This window comes from Myodes glareolus, chromosome 2 (assembly GCF_982192425.1).
Source record: "Myodes glareolus chromosome 2, mMyoGla1.1, whole genome shotgun sequence".
Taxonomy (NCBI): domain Eukaryota; kingdom Metazoa; phylum Chordata; class Mammalia; order Rodentia; family Cricetidae; genus Myodes; species Myodes glareolus.
The window spans coordinates 21673192-21699590 of NC_142027.1; the positions used below are offsets into that span (position 1 = coordinate 21673192).

Below are 26399 nucleotides of genomic sequence, written 5' to 3' on the forward strand. Positions count from 1 at the left end.
TTCTGAATTCAAAGTCGATAAAAGAGACTATAGAATATGTTCTCATTGATAAGAAGAGTTAATATTATTTAACTTTTCTTTCAGAAACTGCATTCTTTATCAGTAGTTTCACTAACATAGCCTACAATACATCAAATGGATCAGCTTCCGCTAGAACTTGTTCAAATTACAAATTTAAGAGTCCATCACACACCTGCAAACCAGAATCTTAAACTGAGGACCAATGATGTATGCTTTCTTAGGTCTTCAAATGACTATAATATATAATAAAGTTTGAGAACTATTGAACAAAGGAAAAATAGTCACTATAACCATTTCACATTTGAAGAAGTTAGTGAGCTTTTGTGTTTTTATTAATATATACTACATATTTTTATATATTATAAATAGTGTCAAAGTAGAAATATACAGTTTTAATATTCATGTTCTTGCATGAGTTTATAATCTAAATAGTTGCATTTCTTTGAAATAATAGAAGAAATCTCATTGCACAAATTATAAAATCAAGTCCAAGAATTTACATAATATAAATAACATGATAAGGTTGGAAAATAAGACGTGATATATTTGAAACGGCCAAGGACCACAGTCATGTTGATACCAAGAAGAAAGGCAGCAAGCCTTCTGCAAGATTCATGAATCTCTGCTACTCAACTGACTTAGTATACACTAAGTAAATTAAAACATTTGATCCTAACATCAATATCTTATACTTTCCTATTAAAATGTCAATTATTTTCATACAATAGAAGAAACCGATAACTTCTTTTAAAAACATCTGATTAAACTTTAGTTTAACTTTAATAACTTCTAAATCATATATAAGATATTGTGAGCAATAGACTTACCATAAATATTCCTCATATTAAAATCCAGTCCTTAGGATGCAAAAGTAATAATTGTTGCCTTTCCTCTAGACAATTTTAGCACAGTTGTTACACCTTGAATATGGGCAACCTAGGATTGCCAATGCCACGTATGTTCCTCTATGCCCAACAGTGGAGCAGGGTTTGCTTTGACAGGTCACCTTTTTCTCTTTATATATAGCACCAAAGGATGGTTAAAATATCAGGCAAGGGGGTCTCTCAGGGTAATTCCTAACATTGATCCAAATTTTAAATACTCTATTTCAACAGTGATTTTTGATCAATATGCCTTTAATTCCAGCAGAGGCCAGCAGATCTCTGTGAGTTCAATGCTCACCAGGTCTATATAGCCAGTTTCAGGCCAACAAAGGCTACTCAGTGAGAACCTCTCTCTCTCAAAAAAAAAATGACAAATAAATAAATAACAAGAATCCTTTGCATAACTAATATGGGGAAAATGTTTGTTCACCTTTTTATAATTAAGTAATGCTGCTTTATGTCCATGCTATTTTTATGTGCATTAGAGAGGAATCATGACGCAAAATTAAGACCTATGTGATTAACTGTACAGGATCAACTATCACTTATTACTTGTATCACTTATTACTTATACTGTGACAAAAATCCACCCTCCAATAACTGAAATCTAAATGAAAACACATCTTCTGATTGCTAGAAAATATGAGATTTGCTTATTTTGGTTGAAATGTTAACGTTTTCGAATCTGGTTAGTATTTAACACTTACAGTTGCATAAGAGAACAAAATCTAAAGCCATATGTGAGCTCCTCATTCTCCTAAAATCATCACATGGAATAGCATGGCTGTTGTGGGAAGGCTTTGTCTGATACTTCACATGTTTCTTCATAATGTGATTACCATGTTGATGCTGACATGGTTTAATATTGCAGCATTTTAGAGAATGTCTAACTATGTTGAAATACAATAATAAAAGTCAGGAGATGCTTCCTAAGAAATGCTCCATCAGATTGATAAACTTTCTCTTGTTACCATTTGCCCCCATCTCCTTCAGGAGCAAATTTTTGATGACTCAACAGATGGTGAGAATGTAGAAACATAACCGGCAGTCGATCATACGTCTGGACATTTATTTTTTGATTGGTGATCTTAGCGCCATTTGGACTTGCTTATACTGATTAACACTTTTTGCTGTTGTTCACTCTTTAGGGTGATTCAGGAGGACCGTTAATGTGTCAAGAAAACAACAGGTGGCTTCTTGTTGGTGTGACATCATTTGGAGTCCAATGCGCACTGGCTAATCGCCCTGGCGTGTATGTCCGGGTCTCAGAGTTTGTAGAGTGGATACAGAGTTTTCTACATTAGTCATTTTCCTGCCACAAGCATGCAAGTTTGGCAGTTCTGGTTTGTTTGTTGGTTTGTTTTTCCTTTTTACTCAAAATAGCACTGCAACTGAGAGTTTCATGAGAAGAAAGAAAAAGGCTTTCTATTAAATTGAATCATTTAAATACTGGGATGAAGAAGAAAAACAAAGCAAGAAATTAAAATCAAGCTCTGCAACATTAATTAACTCTAAAATGAATTTTGGTTTCATAATAAACAGTCGTTATTTTATAGACTTTATCATTTCCTTTGTTTTGAATCATTCTTACTATTTTCTATTGTGTAAAGGTTTTTACTTTACCATATATCCAAGCAAAACTACGTAAATAAACGAACTGTAATAGTTTACCTGACGTACGTTGTTGTTTGAAATGAACTGTTGTAACTCAGCTAGTTTCAGCTTAGTGTACCTCCAGAGTCTCCATTGTTTTCTCTCCTTACCGTCTGCCTGAACTTCTATTAAAATGTAATATTTTACCTGTTTATAAAAGCACATTTATTGTTAACTCATATCACAAGCATAATCACATCATACCTGTGTCTGTCATGGAGGTAAAGAAAACACACCCACATTTCTCTCCTGACCTAGCATCAACATAAAAGTAAACTACCTAATACTGTCATTCTACACAAGGAATCTTTATCAGGGTCATATTAACTTACCATTCACTTCAAGCTGGTATTTTTTAAAAATTGCAAAAATATGCAGGTATCTTGAGGAAATCAATTATTAAAATTTAAAATTAGTTTATATGTTTACAGAATATGTTTAACTTGGAAAACTCATTCAGACACAGTTGAATTGCCCATTAAAGCCAAAAATGTGTAATAAATTAATTTGCTTTACTCCTTTAATCTCTTGGATCATTTCCAGAGTAACTGCAAATGTCAATTTAGCTCACAACACAGAATCTGCTGATGTCTGTAGCAACATAGCATGAAATGCACATATGCACACAGAGAGACAGAGTTTTTTTTCAAGCACACACACATTTTTGCATGAAGTGAAACAACAAAAGGACGAATGGGGTTCAAACAAGTAGAAAAAAAGGGGCAATTGCTATGGTTTGCTTTGTGGAAGGAAGGAAGCTTCAGGTACATTTGGAGAGAATGATTGCAGTCGGCACACTTAAAAGACACTGGAAAAAGCTGTGCAGGTAGGAATGACTCTGAAGGTTGGTTGAGGTCAGAGGTCAAGAGATAATCATGATGCTGTACCTAAAGACCATCAGAGCTTGCAAACACATGAAATGAATATTTGGCAAGATGATTGAGGATTGAATGCTCCCATAAACATAATAAATAACAATCAAAATAATAAAATATAAATAATCAGGGGTCTCAGAACACATTTTTCTTAGTAAAAACTTACTACTAACCTAAATCCTAGCAAGTAGAGAAGAGTGAGGTGTTTTATTTGTTTTGAATACTTTAAGGTAGCTCAATACTTAGTGGCATTTCCCAACATATATTTAAGTTATGCTCTGAAAATACAGAACAATTACATTATGTATCGGTTTGTTTTTCAAGGGTCAGCTAAAGCTTCCAGAAACACTTAGAATAGTATCATTAACGTCTTCTAAGAGCAAAGAAATATATTTTCCCACCCTTATCACAGATGGAGTTTGTCATTGACACCAGAGTTTATCCTGACCTGGATAATGATAAAAGGGGAACAACAGCCTTCCCCTATCACTGTGTGTGTCCACCCTCCAGCTGTTAGGGTTTTGGGTGGCACAGACAAAGGGAAAGCCCAGTTTCCCTTCTCACAGTTCTAACTAAAGGAAGAAATGGGTGGAGTTGGCATGGAGGGAAAACATAGATCCAAACAGCTGCATAGATCCAAACAGTTCCATATTTTGATCCAAAATATGAAGAGCCACAGAACGAATGGGGGCTGAATGAGGACAGCCTAACTTAGAATGCAGTTGTCAGTTCTCAGCCTCAAAGCTGCAGAAAAAAGATCTGAGGTCCATTTCTGCCTTTTGTTTTGGAAAACCAAATCTACTTATGGAAACTACTTTATTGTCCAACTGAAAATATCATTTCCCTGTTTACTCTTTATCTTTGTCTTCTGTGTTCTTCACATGTAATGTTTGTTTTCATCTTCAGATCGTGATGAAACACATCTGTGTTCTGTTGATTTAAGAATTTAGACAACACCAAGGATCATTCCTCAGAAATAAGAACTTTTTATTTGGTTAAAAGTAACACAGGGACATTCGAAAACAAAATAGTTACATCTCTTGAGAAGAACAGATGCTACGTGTTGAAGAAACTCGATCAGACAGAAGAAAGCCACGGTGCACAGTCACAAACAAACCCTCTTCAAAGATATCCAAACATCAATGACCTCTAGCCCATGGCTCGTTAATCAGTGTGATTTGTAATTTTTGTTTTGTTCTTGATGTGTAATATCAGTGTGCTCTGCCTAGCATCACACAGCTGAGAACCATTCAGTCCTATATATCAATACCAGCTAAATTCAGTTAGGAAAATCTTAGCCGAGGTGCAGCTGTCTAACTCCAGGGTCAGTCCAAGCCCTCAAACAGCCATTCTGTTCAGTGCACAGGGAAGAACCACACATTGATTCCAGACACTCAGAGAACAACTTGCAATTCTATAGGCAACTTGTGAAGAACTGCGATTGGTACTGTGGACACATTTCTTTTTCAATAAACTACATTGGTGTCTGTACAACTATTAGTAAAGATATTTTATTACAAAAATCAGTTTAATTTTAAATTAAGAATAATTGTAAGGCACGTGTCTTGCACAATTGATGTTAGACAGTTCTTGCCTCTAAGTAAAGTGTTTCAGAAGATTTATAGCACAGCCAATGAAACAGCTTCTTATTTCTGAAAATATTTCCTAAACCTTATGCAAACAAGAAAAAAATGGAAAGAAGAACATGAACTATTTCTAAAAAAAAAAGTTTTCCCTATGGAAATAGTTCTTCATGTCTGTGTAAATTCAGTATTTAATCAAAACAGCATGTATGTAAAAATGAAATGCCCTAAATATAAATATTAGAACAATCAATTTTTATCAAATATTGTTGCAAAGGTTAATTTTTGCACACTATAAATTTAAATATAATATTACATGAATAATATTACATGAAGTAGATCAAAATGATGAAGGTGACGAAATGCAAAAGGAACTACTTCCAACCCAGGAATTCCAGATGTGTCCACTGAAGTTTTATCTGCATAATCCATTTCAATGACATGATGTTAGGGTGCATCCTTTAGCTGAGTAAGCAGGTCTCACTCCATGACAAACACAGCATATTTTGTAAGTTAAACTATGAACATATAAAAATTATTTTGACATTTGCCTCAAGGGGGAGCTTACAGTTCATCTTGTAGATCCTTTGAGATTTCAAGCCATTCCAAGCTAATGATGCCATTCCTTACCCTGATCGGGAATCACAAAACTATCTTTGTTTTCTGGAGCAGAGACAGTTCGTTATTAGACTTCCATACCGCTCTCCTTTCTCGTGCTCTTGGAAATCCACAGTGTAGACTGATTCGGGCTAGTTTTTGTTCTTCCTTTACTGAAAAACATAAAACGAAATAAATTCAGTTCCTGAATCTTATCAGGCTGGCCGTGTCTTCATCCAAAGAGAGATGTTCAGACAGTTGTTATGAGTCCTTCTTTGGACATATTTGCCATTCCTACAAAAAGAAGTCTAGATTATCCCAGTGTGTGAAGATGACAATTCCAAACACACCTGCATCTGCTGACTCACCATAGAGTTTAAACACCCATGCATCACAATGCCTGACAGAGTACAAAAACTTTTATTTTCCCACAATGAACCTTGTTTTCTTTGGCCAATGTTTCTAAATCTTGCTTTATGGGTACTCTAAAATAATGGCTGTTGCAATTAGTGTCAGTCATCCAAACACCTGCTGTGACCTTAAATATCAAGATTGCCTGTCCCCCCTCCTACCATCCGTTTTGTTTTGCTAAGCTGTACTTAGGTCATTTGCTTCCAGAAAGCTTCATTGTGTCTCTTTCTCAAATCAGCCTGAATCCAAAGCAGACACATGTTTGGTGACTTAGGAGCTTGTGAGCTCTTCTTCCAAGACATGGTTGATAGGCTCATGGGAGCCTGTGCCTGGAATTCTGGTGGTTTTTCCTACAGTGCTCACTAGTCAGGCTCCTGCAGACGTGTCTGTTTCTAAGATTCCCCAAGTCATCTCGTACCAGATTCCATGTCAAGATCTGCATTTCTTTGTTTTAGTTTCCTGAGGGTGGCCTCTCACTTGGTCTGGCCACATTCCCTGTGTTTAGCATTTACTTCTACCCCTAGGTACCCACACTTCCTTCAGCCTCTAATGACTTTTGCCACCCTCATAGCCCACACAGGCACACCCTGCACCGGGCCACCATCCTGCAGATTTGGAAACCTCCTTAAGGGAAAAGAACTAATTCTAAAGTCACAACATTACAGTGAAAAATAGCTTGTGCATGTCAATTTCAGTGCTGTTGTGATTAATAAAAATCCAAATTACAGGTTGTATGGATAGTCCTTCAAATAAATCAGGTCAATAAAACTTAATTCTACCAAATAGAACTAGCGTGAAGAGAAAGTAAGCCAGGCAGAGCTTATGAAGAGCAGAGTACTTTCAATGGTAAGAAAAGAAGTTATCAGTGTTGCTTTAATCGTAGTTAGTGTCATTTAAAAGTTCTACTAGTTAAGGGAAGGAAAGTTATTCTGAAAATGATATGGAATGAGAGAAACCGCCATGTGTACCAGATTGGAATTTAAACTTTCTGCAAGGCACTCAGATGATAATGGAGTGGAGTCTTTGATGAAGTTTCTCCTTGCTTTCCTGGAAGAAAGGAAAAGGGGAGGATCTAAGAATGGTGAACACAGGACTTCAGGTCATCCCGGCAACTGAAAGTGCCCAGTTTTGGTTTATTTTTTTCACTCCGAAATTTTCAAGCACGTGAAGACAGCCACAGATCTTTTGAACGAATACAACCACTTTTTGGAGACAAACATAACAATCCTTAGAGGAGATGCTGTTGCTCAACACACTAACACATTTGACTTGGCAAGTGAGAATGTTTGAAGCATATGTTTAATGTTTACTAACCAGTTTGCTACTTAAATGGACACTTTAACAGTCTGTCTGGACTAAGAGGGATTAACATTCCTCCTACACCATTGCTTTCCCAATGAGAAATCTAATATGATTTCATCTATAGTATTCTAAATTAGGGCAAGAAATGACACATTTTCTACTGTATATATTAAATACAAAATGCTAGAAAATAAATTTTATATTTCACAGGTCTCTCAATGAAAGTCAAGAGGATCACCACATATATTAATTTTCCAGACTTCATTTTAACATCCCTGATTTTTATCTTAAATAATTTTTGTATTTTCAATCATGTTAATGTTTTGTTTTATTTGACTTTTTGTTTCATGGGAAGTGTTTGCTTGTTTGTTAAGCTATGTTCTTGTTATGTTGCCCCAGCTGGACTCAAATTTGTAGTCCTTCTGCTCCCCAGCCTCCTGAGTTCTGGGACTGTAGGCATGTCCTGCCAGGCATGCCTCGATTAGATCACTTATTAATACACATTAATCATATATATCCTTTCACATTGCTACTTTTCAGGCTCTTTAGGATTTATTTAAGGAAAATAAGATGATGAAACAAAAAGGGAAAAAATATTACCTTTGCAGGTCCTGATATCATACAATCAATCTTTTCATCAATTATTTGACCATAAAACAAACAGGCCATTTTTTTCAGCACATATGTCCTTATGTAAATGTATCTCCTAGTGTTTTCTTTGATACATATTTATACTTAATTTATTGAAATTTAATTGGCAGATCGTACCACACAAAAAAGTTTACTTCACTGGCTCAAGGGTAATAATAACCATGAATAAGTGTTTGACAAGTTCCTAGAAGTTTTACTATTCAAATAAATCATTTTATTTCAAAATATCTGCCAGAAAGTACCCAGAAATAGAGGGGGGGAGTGTTTGGAAAAGAATGAAGCTTTTTGAGATAAGGTCTCATGATGTAGCTCAGACCGTCCTGGAACTCACTAACTCAAGCTGGCCTTGCACTCCTAGCAATACTGCTCACCCTCTCAGGGGCACCACACTCAGCACACTGTCTTCACAAAAGGACTTAATTTCCTGGTCTTAAAGTGTCTTAAAATAGAAGCTTTTTACTTGAATCTTGAAACTATACTACATCTATATCTATAAAACCAAGTCTTATGTATAACTTGATGTTCAGATTGAAAGATTTAGCATCAATCTTATTTTAATTTAACAATCAAGAGAGCATATGTATAGTGTATCTCGTAGGAGCTCACAAACACTCACACTTCAGATCCATCACATATGCTAAGTGTGCACCACAAGGTAACTGAAGATGACCCAACTGAGCTTTTCCTGACTGAAAAACAGAAACAGTAAAGCAAGCAATTCATAGGACTTATGAACTGTGAAGAAGACACTGGATTTCTCATATAATCTGAGTATGTTCTATAACTCTCCATGTGCTGGATTTTTACTGACAGGTAAGAACATTAAAATTCTTTAATGTAAGTTAAAGCTATAGTAACATTCTCAAAGAATGTCTCAAAATATACTTCAGGTTTTTTTTTCCCTTAATTATCTTGACAAAAATATGGTTTTTACCTTTTATGCAACATCTGGAAACAGCAGGTTCCGAAAGCAACAAGGATCAGTAAAAGCAGAGGAATTGTTGGTATGATAACATAAATTAGATTGGGAATTATGCCTGCAAAAATAAAACAGTTTTAGTGTTCAATGATAGCTCATGAAGAAGCTCAAAAGCAGCTATGAACGAATTTCTGTAATGATTAAGGTAAAATAGAATTGCTACCAAAAAGTAAACTCCAAGTATAAGAGCTTATGAAAAATACATATACACTTTGGAAAAGTTTATAAATAAAACTTTAATGCCCTGGTTGACATGCTCAATTAAATATGCGTGCATTTAAAGTTCTAATACATTTTCAATTCAGACACGGACTAATTTTCATAACATGTTAATAATCTTAGCTGTCTTGCTTTATTAATTCTTCTGCATCATTGCAAAAGTGAAGACTTTATATTGGGGAATAATAATTGCTATAATCATTGCTGACTTAGTCGATATTGAATTATCTTAGCCAATAAGCTCGTTGTCGTGAGAAAATGTAAGAATCTGGCCTTAAGTAACAATAAGCACATACTAGGTGATGATGCAGTCATAACCCAGAGACATAAGACTCTGGAGCCAATAACATGATTTAATTAAATTCTGAAAATAGGTCATCTTTTAACCCTGTTCTCTCACTCTCAATGATGGCAGATGTTCTTAGGAGATTCTAAGGAAAATCACCAACACTCAAGACCTACAAATCATGAAATGACTTTATTAGCCACACTTTTAATAAGAGGAAAATGTCTGTAGTTTAATTATTTTCTGACAACTTTAATTGTGTTTAGATCTTATGGATGATGTTAAAATCAGATACATGAAACAGAAAAGCCCAAAATCTTAAGAGCATTTCTGTATAAGGAAAACAAACTCAGTTGCATTTGGCTTGCAAACTAAAAAGTTAGTCAACAATATCACAAATCTTAAAGATTCTGATAAAAGTTGGTCATAATTTATTCACCCCATTGTTTATTCTTCTCTTTGCTCAGGGGCATATTTAATGAGATTTGGGGATAAGTTATTCAGAAGTTTGCTGCTGTTTAACACATTTTTATTTTTATTTATTTATTTTTAAAAGAAAACAAACTTCTTTAATTTTACATACCAATACCAGTTCCCATGCTCTCCCTTCTCCCCTTCCCCCACTCCAGCCCCATCCACTCCTCAGAAAGGTTAAGGCATATTGCTTTGGGGAAGGTTCAAAGCCCTCCCTACTATATCATTTTTATTGCTTTTTATTCTAATCAAACCCACACTTCACTCTCCACTCCAAATTCTCACAGATCCTTCTACTTACTTCTTTCTTACTTTATGGTGTGTGTATGTGTGTGTGTGTGTGTGTGTGTGTGTGTGTGTCCCACATGCTTGTGACCATAGGGCTACATAAGAGAATCAAATTGCAGAGAATCGTGATTATGGAGTGCTCAGTCTTCCTTCTGAGCCTCTGTATTTTGAAATTTGTACTGATTTTGAAACATTTGGGTCTTTGGATCAATATTCACAAAAGAAATATGATGAATTTTTTGTCCATCTGTATTTAGTTCATGTCAAAAAAGTAGTTTTAAGGAATATCGAGGAGTCTCTAACTAATATGGAACTTGCACTGGGGATTGCAATTTTCTACTCTGTCTTTTGGGGTGGCACCAAGATAGAGGGTCCACTGTGTGCACCTCCTTCCAACTTGTCCTACCGTGATAACATGGTGATAGTCTGAAATTGACCAGATAGAGGTTTTACACCAGGGAAGACTACATAAACTATAATGAGTCTTATGTTATACCGCCTCTCTACTGCCAGACAAGCCCTGAACATTCAGTAGCAAATTGCTATCCCAGGTCTCTAAATATGCCAGTATACATGGCACACACTACACTATATTGGGAAATGTTTTGTAGATACAGGTGTTAATGTCAATCTCTTAGTTTGACACAAGATACTTCCACCTGAAATGGAATTTTTTTAAAGGTTATTCGATTCAAAATGCTCTAATGTAGGTCAAAAATAAATGTCTATGGACCCATAATTAATGCACCACATCCTTGAACCACATGAATGGTTTCCCTGGGTTCAACATGAAGTGCTAGTTCAAAGCCCAGTTCTTTAGATGAGAAGTGCAGAAGGGACTCACCTGCTTCAGTAACAACCACATTCTCTTGCCTGTCTTCAGGTTGATTAGTAAGATTCGGCTTTTCAACAGGGTCTGTTGGCTGAATCTCTGTAAATAATAAACATAGAAATAATAAATAATAATTAAATAAGGAAAATTAAAATGTCAACAAAAATGTTATTAAATGTTTTTAAAAAGTTGATTTGGATTTCTGAATAATTAGCAGTCAAATATATATTCTGAGTTTAAATGTATATAGAATTAACCAGCATTAGTCACTATTTAATTATGTCTGTATATAAGATCCTATTTGATAAATTCCTTCTATAACCCCAAACTTTATTTAGTAACCAAAAGTGGTAGAGTCCTGAAGGCAGCCTGCTACAATCATAATGCTTAATCAGTAATGACTAAGCTACCCAAAGTTACAGCGGTAAACAGTAATTTGTAAACCTAAGTCATAAAACATAAGACATAATTCCAAAGAAAACAAGGGTAAACTTTTTAAGTAAAAACCTTTACAGTGCAGTAATAATTAACAGAGAGTTGCATAGTTGCTTGTGGAATTGGTGATTCAAGCAGCAGCCATCTGAAAACTATGTCTGTGCTACCCAGATAATGACATTCTGAGATGTAAATTCCAATAGGGATACTCCTTTTATTAATATTAAGATTTGCAGGTTGTTTCTTTTCTAACTTTATGTGATTAGACTCTTCAGTTCCCAAATGTGTGAGAAACTCTTGAGACATGAGCAGGTTAGCCAAAGTAATTGTATTAGTTAGGCATGAATAGATTCCAAATCTTCCAGCTACCCCACCTACCCACTGCCCACCTGAATGTGCTGCAGTGAAGCACAATCACATTGGAAAGCAAGCCTACTGTGTCTTTGAATCCTCCTTTCACTTGTATCCAACTACAAGGCTCCATCCCACACCCCCAAACCTGATCCAGGATAATCCTTATTTCGTGCCACACACTCAAACACAGGTTAGGTCACATGCTGTGGTGCCAGGGTGGGGGGCACTCCAACCCCTAAATCTCTTATCTGGAAAGTTGTGAAAGCAAGGAATTTCCTTTGTTTATCCTGAGCCAAAGTGATCCTTTCTCTTGTTTTGGTCCTTGAGGTACATACCATAACTCCTATAATATAATATAATATTGCAGAAGTCAATGGAATTGAAGGAGCTTTTTCTTCAGAACTCCTGTATCACTCTCAATGGAGTTCTTCTTAGGGAACTGGAGGCGAATGAGGGTTTCCTTCTTCAGAAGCCCCATCATAGTATAAGACAGTTTCTTCCTTAATGGAGTTCTTTGGTGGTAGCCAATTAAACTCCACTTTCCCTCTGTAAGTCTATACCATCCTTTTATTTCTAAGTCTAGCGGTTCATTATGATTCAGAAGTTATCCTGGGCTATATTTTGAGTTTCTAACTAGGCTGAGTCATACAGTAAAACTCTGCCTCAAAAACAAACAAACAAACAAGTGACAACAAAACCAAATGCAAATGTTTTAATTGCTCAAAAATTAGACTCTTTACTCTTGTCATTGCATGCATATAAAAAAAGCTACATAGAGCATTTTCTGTAGTCTTTGGAACATGAAAGTGTCTTAAAGAATTCTCACTGTTCACAATATCCTACAATCTGGATTCACCAGTAGTTTAACCACCCATCATCATACAATTTTAAATTTCATAAATTTTAAATTTAACTGGTACTTTAATATCTTCCTAATATGTAACTATTTGTCTAAAGAATTTCATTAGTATATAAATGCTTGTTGACTAATGTTTTGAACCAATTATCAAGATATGATATTGGCAGCAAACTACATTTAAAATATTTCTAACAAACTTCAATGTGATTGTTAAGTACATAAAAATCTAATAACTTAATCATATATATACTACTTTATCTTTAAAAAGCTCATAAGGCAATGTTAATTTTTGAGTTAATCTATTTTGTGTGTAGCTAAGAGCTTGAATGTCATAGGATGCATGTGGAGGCCAGTAGACAGCTTAAGCGAGTAGGTTTTCTCCTTCTACCATATAGATATCTGGGATTGAACTCAGTTTTCAGCCTTAGAAACAAATGTCTTTCTCTGCTGGGTCATGCCATTAACCCCAAAAGGCAAGTTTCACACAAAACTAACACTTAGAAGTACTGCCATAAAAAATGGGTGCCAATGGACCAAAAGACTATTTGTATGTTTCAGTAGAGAAGGAAAACATAAAATTAAATGATCTCATTTAATAACCACAGTAAATTTTTAACATCTTCAACATCATTGATCATGCTATTAGATAGTATATGGGAGTATACATATTAAAGTAAATAATAAAATTCAAACTGATCATGGGTATAAAATATAAATACATACATATTACATAGCTACACTCATTCCTCTAACCCTCTAGTTAATAAATTCCAAGTGTTGCAGCATATGTAAAATATCACAGAACTTTAACAGTGTTTCTCTAATACACAATGAGAAAGAGTAGAATTCAATAACAGACTTAGCTTTGTGAAAGCTTCCAAGAGTGTAATGACAGATTTAGCAACCAAGGGCAAAGAATAAACTCGTCCGGGATATAAAAAGTTGGCTAATATACTCAAGAGTAGAATAAACATAAGAGAAGGGCAAGTCTAATCCAATAATCCCTTGTGCTTCATGGCTTTATGAAAAAGGAAATTGTGTAATTTCAAAAGACTAATGGAACATGGGTACTTGGATGTAATTGCCTTCTATGGGAACATATTGTGAGGTCATGCTGACAGTCCTTCAGAAAAGTTAAAATGACCCTTTCAAACATTGTGGAGAAAAATCAGAAAATAAGTGTATCAAGGCTTAAGTATCTATCTTAAGTGTCTAAGATGATCAAATATATAAATTTACACATCTTTGATTAGTCCTTCTTGTAGTTTAAATCCCAATTTAATTGAGGTGTCTTATTAAAGTAACTCAATTTCGCTACATTCATTGGGAAGCCACACCAATGTGACTTAGGTCAAAGTAATTTTCCCAGTGGCTGCGTATGTCAAGTAGCAGAATATTTCAAAAGAAAACTAAGGAAAGTGTCATTTTTCAAAAGATGCAAATCAAATGAAGAATGTGTAATGTGAACATACTCCTTTAAACTATTGAGAAAGGACTTAAACTCAGGTAAATAACCAAATGGAAATTATGCTATAACATGTTGAAATAATATGCCCGGAGAAAACTGTTTGCTCCCCTAAACTCAGCAGGAATGAACCAAGGATCTGTTGCTCACAAGTGTGCAAGCCTATAGGCAATTTGTTAGCCTATAACTACTTTCCACACAGTCTCATAAGCTTCTAAGATATTTTCACACAGACATTTACAAAACATGATGACAATAGCACAGTATGGTTCTTGTATAGGTTATTTTCTCTTGGATATGCCTCTCCCCCAAATGTATCTACCCATTCCCTTCCATCCAACACACTAGCAGGCTTGCTCTCCTACAAACAATGTACTTCAGTGTTAACAGGGCAAGCTGTGAGATGATTCCTCTTTCTCTAGAATCTAGAGAACGGCTGGAAACCTTAAACACGGGGCCTCCCATGGCAAACATGCACACAGCTACAGAGGCCTCTTACCAGGTTCGTACTTGCAGATGTAATTGTGCTTCATGTTGCACCTGTCGTCATTCCACTGGTAAAGGTAGGGACCTCCGAGGCCAGGATTGGCCGTTGGCTGATGGTACATGACAACACACTTTTCGCTTCCACATGAAGGTTCATCGGTGTACCAATTCCTACAAATATAGAACCAAAGGGACACTTAGCAACATGTGCTCTGAGTGTTTGAGGTATCAGGGCTTTTCCTTTCTCCTTCCGACTCCTCTAGGGCATCAATAAACACTTCAGGGTCCAACCACAGCTTACCTGAACTGGGAGCTGCTTCCATCAGACCACTGATAGAGATCTGGGCAAGCACCAGAATTTTGGCCATCTCCGCTTCTCAAAAGTCCGATCCAGAAGTCACCATCTGAAATACCGGTTCCAGGTTTCGTCAGGTTCTGCAACATGCTCTCTATTAACTTCTGTTCAGCCTCGTTCTCAAGACTGAGGAGGACACCCCCTTCACTTTCACAAGCCAGGCGTGCTTCCTGGAAGCTCACTCGGCTAGACAGTTCATGGAAGTAGGCCATTTTGTAGCAGGGATGTTTCACATCAGCAAAACACACCTTTTGACCTAAAACAAACAAGATTTAGAGAAACAGGTCTTGAGGTCTTTATTCATAATTTTGATATTAATCAAAATAACAGAACAATTCAAAATAAGAAACACTATCAAGAACTCTTTTCTCCAAGGTATATCTATGAGTGTAATAGTGGTATAATAGTTATGGGAGTAAACAACTACCCTCTGATTAGACTTAAGCTCTGCCTCTCCAAGAATAAAAGCATGCCTGCTATTGCAAATCTGGTCAAGAACTGGGGAGCTCACAAGCCACAGGATGAACAATAGTACTGTTATTCAGGTGAATGAATACATTTTCAAAGTTTCCCTCTAAATTAGTATCTTTCTACCCATAGATAAGTGCAACTCTCAAACGGCACTAGGAAAGTTTCTTTGTGCAGTGCATGGTGTTTAGCACAGAAACTCACAGCAGAATGTAAAGAATAAGTGACAAGAGAGTGCTCAGTCAGAAATAGGACTTCTATATCAGACCCTCCTCCCCAAGGCTTAGGTACCTTCATAGAAAGGGTGTAGGAAGATTGTGAGAGCCAAATTTAAGGAGGACTAGAGCAAAGGCATGTGATATAGACATGGCAAGACCACTGTACTCATGAATTCACAGCAGGTGAGGTGCCTGCACAAGGCCTGCTCAAGATCAAGCCATTCAGCATTTTAGCACAGCAGGGAGAATCTCTTGAGGCCACACGTCTGAGAAACTATGGACAATTGAGTTTCTTGGCGAAGGAGAGTCAGTTTTCTTTAATGGTGATACTTCTAGCTTCTCAAATACGTTTGAGTAGATAGTCCCACTCACTCCAAGAAGTAGATGGACAATACGTACTAGAATTAATGAATTACTAATTTAAAAGAGAGGAGGACCTGAAGTTGGGAAAGAGTAGTAAGGAGGGGAGTTAAGGAATTTGGCTAAATAGGATTTAAAATGCATTGTATGATATTCTCAAAGAATTAACAAAAATATTTTATGAGTGCTTTCTCATTCAATAATATTGTAAAGTTTGCTTTGCTAGTCTATTACTTTTAGTTATAAAAGTGATGGAAGTTGGGAGATGCTGAAGGTTAGATTGCTTGCTGTTCAAGCATGAGGACATGAGTTTTGAGTCCCAACACCCTCACAAAATATTTGACATCCTCTTACAGTGTCTTTTTAGTTTTTGTAGTCCATATGAAAGGTTGTCAGTTGTAGAAGGGGGGAATCATGCCTAAATACTTTGATAAGTCCAGAATTTACATTTTGTACTCTTAATTACAGGCCATCATGCTGAGCAACTATGTCACAACAAGAGTACAGCATTCCCCCAACCCCTGAAACTCAGTTTGTGATCGGGAATGACTCTCAAGGCAAGAGCAAACAGAAGTTGGCCAAAGACCCTTAACCCCACAACAGATTTTTTTAAGTGATAAGCATTCAGGATCTTGACAAAAGATAACATAAATAGTTATTCCAGAAGGGCAAACCAGTCTGCTAACTGGGATGTGAACTTAGGAGATGCACACTGAAAAAAGTACAAACAACTTAATAGCCTAACCGAATTTAACAAAAATTAATATATTAGTAGAAATGACCATGGGAAATGAGCTAAAGAGGTTTTAGTAGGGCAAATAATTTGAAATAATCATTGTCAGGAAGCAGTGGAAATCCCAATGTTTAGTTCTAATATAAATCTCATATAAATTTGAAGATTTACTCTTGTTTATTATTAGGTTTTGTGATGCTTTCATTGTTTAAAATAGTTGTTTCTTGTATGATTCCAATGATTATTACAAGCCTATATTTTATTATTGTACTTAAGAAGCAAGCTTGCATCCTATTTTCATCTGGTACATCCTTTACATATTTCTAAGTTTCCAAATATATCTTGGTTACATGCCCCTGAGTTTTCAAGAATCCAGTTTTTACCCCCTAAGACATTTAGCTCTGTATTTCACTCAAGCATTTTTATTTAAAACTGTTTTTATTTTTTTAGATAACTTTGGAAGATCTTAATGGAAAGAAAAACAGAATAAGAGGATGTTATTAGTGAGTAGCTTGTATTTATATGTAACAAAACCAGCACCTTAAAAGACTGTCTGGGCATAATTTATATGTTAAAATACACTACTTATAATCTTTGACATATTAAAAGATGAGTTCATCTCTAATTTATACATGGTGAAGATATATACAATATTATTGAAATTCATTCATTGATAAAATTAAGATAGTACTTATAGTAAAATGCATAGAATGCTCTCAATATAATGTAGAAATTCCTAATCCTATTATGTTATATTGCAAAAAAACATAAGTAATGATGCCTAAATAAAGAATTGCATTTCAAGTAATTCACAATTAATGCTACATGGGCCTAGGAAAAATTGCCAACCTTGGCACTCTATACCAGGCAATCTTTCCCTTTAGCTGAAGTGAGTAGTCCACGATTTCAATAAATGAACAGAGATGATGATGGCTGCAGAAAAGAGAGCATTTGAGGGGCTGAAGACAGAAGCCTTTTATCAGCTGGAACAGATATGTTAACCCCAAAGGACATTCGGCGAGTATCAGCTGAGTCTTCATGTTTGAACTCAAGAGCTACTACCAGGTCAGGGAGAGCAAAGCAGTTTCCAAGAAATTATAAGTACACTGCACAATTATTATGGCTCGTATAGAATCGGTTCCTGCTGACAGGGTGAATATCTTTACATGTAAGTCTGCTTTACTACTGCTTTCTACCTGACTGTGCACATTTGGCCCAAGCAGCAGCAAAATGAGCAGAAGCTGGAGCTACCGAGCTTGTTGTTGCACTTCAGCTGATCCCATTTGGCTGTGCTCACAGTGGAACTTGAACAGCTGGGAAACAAATGGTGCCCCGATTCCCAGACAAGTTCTGCTAATGCAGATCTTCTGATGTGACTTTTTCAACTCCCAGAAAAGCCAGCCCTCCTAGAAAACAATCATAATGACCTCCCTCTTCACCCTGGATGATCACATAAAAAATTTTCCATGACTTTTGCTTTTAAACATCATATTTTAATAAAATCTTTCAGAAATATTTTATGGGAGGGCAATTTTTCTATAAGTCATACAGTGGTTTCTGCTACACTAAAGTTATATGCATACTGCCTAACTATAAGGAAGTCTCAACTCAGAATCTCAAGTTGAATATTACTTAGCTTTGTTTACAAACCTTTATAAAAGTATTCCAGATGTGCTCCTGGAACTAAATAATCTCCAAATCTAAGAAGTATTTACATTTTCTCAAGTAAATTTCCATAGAATTATAGAAAGAAATATTCACCCCTCTCAGATTTGACAGGGACCCACACTGAGTCACAGACCTAGATATGAACTTTTATTTACAGAGGATTTTTAGTAATAGCTATTAAACATTGCTTTCATTATCACAACTAATATTCTGCTGTTATTCCATAAATAAGGGTTTTAGTTTTTCATTGTTACAAAAAATCATAAATGTTGGCAAAACTTGAAACTGGTTTTGGCAATGATACAAAACCAAGAGTAAACTCATGAAGTTATGGCAGTTTGTATCTCCTTCTTGAATAGAATCAATAAGTTGGTTTTTCTTTACTCAAATTATTTGTTGCAGAATGCTCTAGAGTTGTGAGGTTGTCAAACTTTTCATTATTACTCTTAATTAATAAATTGTAACCAACATCAAATAATTATTACATTATAGATCATGTTGTTCAATAAAACATAAAAGAAATAAATTTCTTTTCTTCATTATGACCCACTCTTAATTTAAAAAAATGAAAATGCACAAAAGGGACAATATGATAAATCTCAACTCAACCAGATTGGCTAAACTTAAGACTCATTACTAGAATAAAAAAAAAAAATATATATATATATATCTTTACCATAATATATGGTAAATAATTCTTTTCTATCCCCCTCAAAACACACTAAAACACGGGATGGTGTTGAAACATATAAATTGCGTGGTCTCTGAGAATAAGGCCAATTATCTTGAATTAAGTGAAAGAGTGTCATTTATTCTAAGTATTCTATTTGCAATTCTCAAGAGAATACCAGCTTCTTAAGAATTTTTATTTGAATTTAAGACAGATTTATTAAAATTAACTTCTTTATGCAAGATGAGTTTTATGGTTCACTTAATTGCAGAGTGCTCCACAGCTGACATCCATTCTCTTACACTAAGAAAATCAAATCTGCAACCATGGGTCACTTCAGGGATGATGGTGGCAGCAGTCTTTCATCTTTATCCCTGCAAGAAACACCACTGGCTTTCTGAGAAGTAAGTCACCTCATAGTCTACATCCTGGTTGTAACATGAAGGGCCTGGCTTGTTGGGGTTTTCTGTCCTGTCCGGTTCCCACAGCTATTGAGCCCCAAAGAAAATCACACAGAGGTCTCCATAAGTTATAAGCTGGTTGGTCCCTTAGCTCAGGCTTCTTATTAGCTCTTATGACATATATTAACCCATTATTCTGATCTATTTTTGCCATATGGCTCAGTACCTTTTTTGCCTGACAGGTCACATCATGCTTTCTCAGTGATCTGCGCAGGACTGGTAGGAATGGGCTTCCTTCTTCCCAGAATTCTTTTGTTCTCATCGCCCTGCCTCTACTTCCTGTCTGGTTGACCCATCTATACTTCCTGTCTAGCCAATCAGAGCTTATTTAAAACATGATTGACAGAATACAGACAATTCTCCCGCACCACCTGATATTTAAAATAGATGTAAAGATTATGACTGGAAAACCATTCACAATAAAGATTTGTAATAATATGACTTGAGAGTTTAAACAGCCAATCAGAAAGACATATCTTGGGTCCAGCAGAACTATATGATCATTTTTGTTTCTTTAAAAACTGACATAAGCTATATGTCTCATAGAACTAATGATAATAATAGTCTGATATTGATTAATAATTTGAAATATGAGACCTCACTTCCTGTAGAATTCATACTATTAGAGAAAGTGGGAAAATTGAATCTGGTGACATATGACTAAGGGGTTTTTCTTATCAGGTATTCAACTAGAAAAGTTGCCTTTGCCTCTAGAAAACTCCACTCAAGACACAAGGCTTACCAAGCTGCCCCTCCTCCTACCCCTGCCATATACACTAATTACATCAATACCTTTCAACTCTCTAAGCCAATGTATGATATATATTTCCTTTCCCCATATTTAAAATAAAAAAGGGGGACATAGGCAGACTTTAAAACTTTTTCCAAGTACACACAGATCATAATTGCAAACAGGTTTGGAACCAGGCTCACTGGTTCTTCTGCCCATTTCCATGATGTCCATATTTCTCCACACGTGTCTCAAGCAATAGGCTGCTAAAAGGCTTTGTGAATAAAGGGACTGATAAATGTACATGCCATGAATCTATTCTGGATTAGAGACATTGATATAATATAGCTATCAGTTGGTTATTGATTGATGGTATACGCTCAGGATTTTGAATTAAGAACTTGTTTTTGAGTGTGTATTTTCCATGTTAAATAATTAGAGCAGAATTCATTTCAGGGTACTTATATCTCTGTATACTACATATGTATGTATATAAAAGAACAGGTGAGACATCATACATACATACATACACATATATATGTACACACATATATGTATGAATATGTGTTCTTTTATTTTCTCGACATCAGACATACGTGCACACATATATGTACATACACACATGTGTATGTCTCACCTGTTTTTTTATTTTCTCAATAGAAAAAAATTTATTTTTTATTTTTATTTTTTATTTATGTCTCATCTGTTTTTTTATTTTCTCAATAGAACAATTAAAGCCTAAACTGAGTGTCATCTCAAATACAAAGACTGTCACTATGATCAGCATATCGTGGTGTGCTGTGCCATCAGTAGTACATAAGAGGTATTTTAGAAAGTTCACCTCACAGTTGTTTATATGACTGTGCCTGTACATGAAGATCTAGCACAGAAAAAAAATGTAAGCAGTAACAATTCCGAATGAAGCATCAGCTGTATTTCCCCTTCCAGGCCCTTTTTAAATTACAGATCCTGTTTTAGCATTAATGTATAGATAGTGCCACCATATAATAATGATGAGCAGCCACTAAGGAATAATGCCTGTGATAAATTGGTAGTTTAATAAATGCCTAGTAATAAGATTAATTTGCTCCCTTCTTTCCCAAGAGATACTTAAAGTAATTGCATCTTTGCAACCTGCACTGTCATCATTTTCTGTTTTGATGATGTCATGGGACTTTTCTGTAAGCTAGAATATGCTCTGTATTTCACTTGTATCTTCCTTACTATTAAGTTACTTTTTAAAGCTACTTACTGGTCACCAGGTATGTAATATTCTATGTTCTCTCCATGATAAAAAGAGAAATCTGCATGGAATTGGTTCCACTGGCTGGATCTCTCTACAGTGAGCTTTTAATTCTCTGCTAAATTATGAAGGAAAGGGACTTATAGTCCGAGACTCCAACCATCCTCGTAAAAGTGGAGAGGGATTGGTTAATTGTATGTTTACAAACTATGCCTGACTCCATGAAGCACATGAATTGCTATAAAGAAGTCAGTAGCAGGCCTAATAGCTTGGTTTCTAAATGTCTGTTTTCCTTAGTCCCTAAAGTGTGTATCATTTGTAGTACAGTTAAGACTGTACATATAAAAGAGTTCTGGAGAAATTTGAGGGTACCTTGAATATGGTTAATGCCACATTGCAACATGAGTTTACCAGTGACTAGTGCTCCAAATTCTTTTTAAAGAAGAAGAAGAAGAAGAAGAAGAAGAAGAAGAAGAATAAGAAGAAGAAGAAGAAGAAGAAGAAGAAGACACAAACATTTCATTAAGATATTTCAAAAGCTTTGAAATAAAATGTCACTTTGTTTTCAAACATATTCTCCCAAACTAGAGACCTCAATTTTAACGACCCATTTTTATATTAAACCATAACAAAAAAATCTCAAACTTTGTCAGAAGCAAAATGCCATTACCAGTCAGTGACTTTCTGAACTGAATAATTAAAAGGACGCAACAGATGTTCTTCAGCCACCTGTGTAGAATATGAAGTCATCAAACAATTCACATCCTCAAATTACTTTCCCAGTGTGACCCACAGATTCAGTAAATACACTGCTTATTATCTTCAGAGTTCTTGATTATTATTATTATTATCAGATTATTATCATTGTATATTATAATTATTCTCTGTGTGTCTCTCTGCAGAGCCTTATTACATTGGACACTGTTAAATCTTATATAGACCAGCTGACAGTGAAGTTGTTAGAAGTGTATTCATCCTTAAACAATTTTCATCTTAAAATATTGTGTTTAAAAGAATTACAATGTACCTTCTTAAATTTTTTGAGACATGAAAAATATATCTGTCAGTGTCTGTCTTTGGGGCATATGATGGGTAAGAGATTATTTGCTATTACACAAGAATTGTAAATTTTTGTTTTCAAATTTAATAAACGGTCATTGTTTTTATGTGGTCTAAGTCTGTTTCAAATAATGGAAAGCAAAGAAGCTGTCCCAGTTCTCTTCAGACACTTGAGGACAGACTGGGCCACTGGTCCCTAGTGGTATCAAATGGTTGCTGCACAATCCAGAACAAGTAACAACAGACTGACAGTGGACATGTTAGAGAATATTGCTTCAAAAATAACAGATTCTAGGCTGCTCTCTGCTCAGCCCATCACAGCTAAATTATCCAAAACCAATGATTCATAAATTAGTTTATAGATAGATATCTATGTGAGGACAATCAAATTATTCATAACAAAAACATAACTAAATAATTGTTCTAATCTCAAGTCAACATCATCATTTACACTAAATCAAATGAATCATGCTCAGTTACTCAGAAATTTTCCAGATGTCACCCTCAAGATGCCCATGAATAGATAAAGAAAAGCACAGGCAAAGTTTTGGCGTAATTTATGCAGAAGTCCAATGAAAATTAAACTCTTCATCAACAAAGGACTTGAGTTCTGTTTTCTACCCTGAATATCTCCCTTACCTCTTGTAACTTTAAAGCATATAAATAAGAATCCAACAAAGACACATTGTTTAAGTTAGTGGAAAGCTTCTGTTTGTTTAAAATGCCATATGTTCAAAGCATAGTGTCTCGTTCATTTATTTGCATGAAAAATTCTCGAAAACAAAGGTAGTGAAATATGTGGTTGGCTCCACCAGTTAGATGTCCATGCAGTTCCTTATTCTCTGCTAAACTGGGGAGGAAAAGGATTTAAACTCATAGACTCTGAACATCCTGTGGAGATTAATTGTTTACCTGTCTGTACATTTAAGAACTCTATCTGACTGACTGACATATATGAATTGCTGAGATCAGAGGCAGGCTTAAATAAGCTAGATCCTAAAGAAGTGTTTTCTAAATTCTAAGTTGCTGCCGTCTTGCATCTATCAGTGATACCTATTGGGCAGATGAACAAGATTTTGGTGGACCGCGTTTGCCTTGTATGTGATAGGCAAACACTTTACCCTTAAAACACTGCTCTCCCGTATTCACCAAACTCATTGCAACAGCTTGGTGAATGTATTAAGAGCTTTTCCTGTGGGTAACGGTACAGCTGCCATGCGCAGTGCTGTTCACATTCATCTCAGTCCCTGAATACTCTACACCCTTTGGAGACTTCCCCAAACTAAAGGAGGTGAATTGTTCAATGATTAGACACCCGACGCTGAGAAAACAAACAAACAAAAATCAGAGACAAACCTTGGAATCTTGGTAATTTTGACTTATTTCCCGTGTACTGATTTGAGAAACTTAATTAGGCATCTGCAGGATGTACAGACCCAAATTCATTACCAAGTACACCTCAAACTAAACCTCGACCCAACTCCAGTTGCCTGTTTCCTGAGTTGTTTAGGAACTAGGAATGAAATGTGCAACACAGAAAGGCGAGAGCACAGTGACTCCCCTGGTCTTTGCCAGTCCTCCTGAGAACAAAGGCTGCAAACTCAGACATCTACTAGGCTGGTCTCAGAAACCACCCCTGCGAGCGCCCTGGCTGGACTGGAACCAGACCAACAGGAGGAGGCATTCATACTGCAGCTCTCTAGCTTCCAGGCTCTGTCTGCCTAGCCCTACCACACCCCTTTTGCAGGTGCCCAACGCTGCCTGCCAGTTATCCACTCCCTGTCTTCCGAAGAAAGTGCCTGGAGGAGACGATGCTGCGCTGCTCCGATTTAGCTAGAACTCGCTTCGCAGTTGTAGAAGGCGCTTCAAAAAAAACAAAAAGAACTAAAACTTTCTGCTTTGCGGAGAAAGGTGAAAGAAAAAGGATAAAATGTTTTTCACCGTCTCTCTGGTCGTCCTACTCAGTACAGTTTCCCAACTCTCTGAGGAGTTCCCACCCTATTGCAGTTTGCCCCTTACCGCCCCAGAGTCCCAAATCCCTTGTCTTCCGCTGGGTGGACAGTACCCCTACCCTGACTCACCGCTGACCACCCGTCGGGCAAAGGCTCCGTGGCCACAGAGCAGCGCAACTCCCAGCAGCAGCGAGACCACGCGGATCATGGTGGCGAGGCTTCTGCAGCAGGTGTCCAGGGGAGCAAAGGCGGCGTCCTCCTGGAGCACAGTCAGTCACTGGAGGCTCTAAGCAGCAGTCTTGCTCTCCTTCTGGGTACTACTCCCTCCTTCCCAGCACTGCAGCTAGGATCCCTGTAAGCATCGCCTTCAGCGGGGAGCTGCTGCCAGGCTGCCCCGTGCGGCACTGGTCTGGAGCTCAGGAGTCTGTGGGCGTGTGTCTGGGGGCAGGGGAGAGCGTTCGGGATTCCTGTGTCTGTATCTATTGCAAAAGTGAACCAGGATGCCTAGCGCAGAGCTAAGCAGCCTTCTTAACTTCCCTCTCAGGTCTCTGTGTCCGAAGGGGCTGAGCGGGTATACCGTGGTCCCGGCTCCGGCAGCAGCGACAGCAGCTCTGTGCTGGCTGCAGCGTCTTATATACACAGAGAGACAGGGGGTCCAACCCCTAGCTAGTAATCATTTTAACTACTTCGTCTCTCCTGCCAAGCGAAGCATCTGGCCCCTCCCCTAAAAACTGGATCCACTTTGAAAAGAGTACAGTCAGCAGTCCCTCCTCCTCCACTCCCCTGATCCCCACCCCTTTCCCATTTGCCAACAGACTTCAATACTCATTTGTGTAAAATGTGACAGCTTTGCTATTAAACTCTGGCAAAAGTTGGCTCCATTTGGTTTTCTCAAAGATAAATGTTCACGGGGATGCCAAGTCGCAGGGCCTTTCTCTTTTTCTGCAAAATTGCTTGATCATATGTATGGCGAGATGCAGGGCACTAGCCACTATTTAAGATGGATTGGCAGAGTGGGAGCCAAAATCTGCTCAGTGAATTATATAATGTGGCAGCTTTTCCCCCACCTAGCTTCTGCAAACAGATTATTTCCAAACAGGTTGTTTGACTAAATTGCCACAGAAGCAAATTGAAAAGAATCTTGGAAACAAGTTTTCTCTCAACTGATTTCAATCTCAGTTTCAATCTCAGTGTTCACAACTCGGGGGCGGGGGGTGGGGAATCAAGACGAAATAAATATTCTGAGTTGTTGAGAACTTCTTGGATGTAAAATGAATGTATTTCTTTGAATTCTTCTATCAGTGCTATATGGTTTCCATTAGATGTAAGTCTCACTTTAAGGAATATACACCTTTCCAAACCTGATCCCCTCTTCTCTAACAAGTCAATGACTAGTTACCTCTTTTGTGGAGTCCAGGGAAGTTCATGAGAGTTCTCAAACACACACACACACGCACACATACACACACACACACACACACACACACACACACACATATATATATATATACACTCATATCTGAATATGAATAAACAGAAAAAGGAACACTGATAATTATAATCAAGTTCTCTCAATAAGGTTCAGTAGGATTGGCATTTTTATTATGTTGCTTTTTATCATAATTTATTATTAATTTTTAAAGTTTTGTTTTTTCATACATACACAAGTGTGTGTGTGTTTGTGTGTGTGTTTGTGTGTGAACATGCATGTGTGATTATGTATGTGAAGGCACAGAGGAATCTATAAGGAATCTCCCTTAACTTTCTTTCACCTTATTCACTGATTCAGGGTCTCACACTGAAACCCAAATCTTGTCCACATGACCTG

The 26399-nt window shown here is 36.6% G+C and overlaps 2 protein-coding genes across 3 annotated transcripts in view; one reads left to right on the forward strand and one right to left on the reverse strand.

The window, feature by feature from the left end:
• Window positions 1-2465, forward strand: part of Tmprss15 (transmembrane serine protease 15) — a 99835-nt gene extending 97370 nt beyond the window's left edge. The window contains exon 26 of the mRNA XM_048422635.3: window positions 2054-2465. Coding sequence (XP_048278592.3) covers window positions 2054-2209 — 156 coding nt within the window. The 3' untranslated portion in view covers window positions 2210-2465. The remainder of the gene's footprint in view (window positions 1-2053) is intronic.
• A 1931-nt stretch (window positions 2466-4396) lies between these two features.
• Chodl (chondrolectin) lies at window positions 4397-25239 on the reverse strand. 2 transcript variants are annotated; one of them, XM_048422533.3, is made up of 7 exons: window positions 24701-25239; window positions 14956-15265; window positions 14668-14825; window positions 11068-11154; window positions 8912-9014; window positions 6993-7071; window positions 4397-5786 (listed from the first exon to the last, which is right to left on the reverse strand). In XM_048422533.3, the coding sequence occupies exons 1-7, from the start codon at window positions 24777-24779 to the stop codon at window positions 5784-5786; spliced, it is 819 nt and encodes a 272-aa protein (XP_048278490.1). In that variant the 5' UTR covers window positions 24780-25239; the 3' UTR covers window positions 4397-5783. The 2 variants fall into 2 exon arrangements, with proteins under 2 accessions (XP_048278490.1, XP_048278489.1); XM_048422532.3 differs by lacking the exon at window positions 6993-7071.
• Between the last annotated feature and the right edge of the window lie 1160 nt (window positions 25240-26399).

What these genes read in the sequence shown, in the direction of transcription:
- Chodl (XM_048422532.3), bottom strand. Translation starts at nt 24,779, where the DNA reads ATGATCCGCGTGGTCTCGCTGCTGCTGGGAGTTGCGCTGCTCTGTGGC. An exon ending in TGTGGTTGTTACTGAAGCAG is followed by an intron (nt 9,015 to 11,067) that starts GTGAGTCCCTTC and finishes TTATTTTTGCAG; the next exon opens with GCATAATTCCCAATCTAATT. An exon ending in TTCCAGATGTTGCATAAAAG is followed by an intron (nt 5,787 to 8,911) that starts GTAAAAACCATA and finishes TATGTTTTTCAG; the next exon opens with TAAAGGAAGAACAAAAACTA.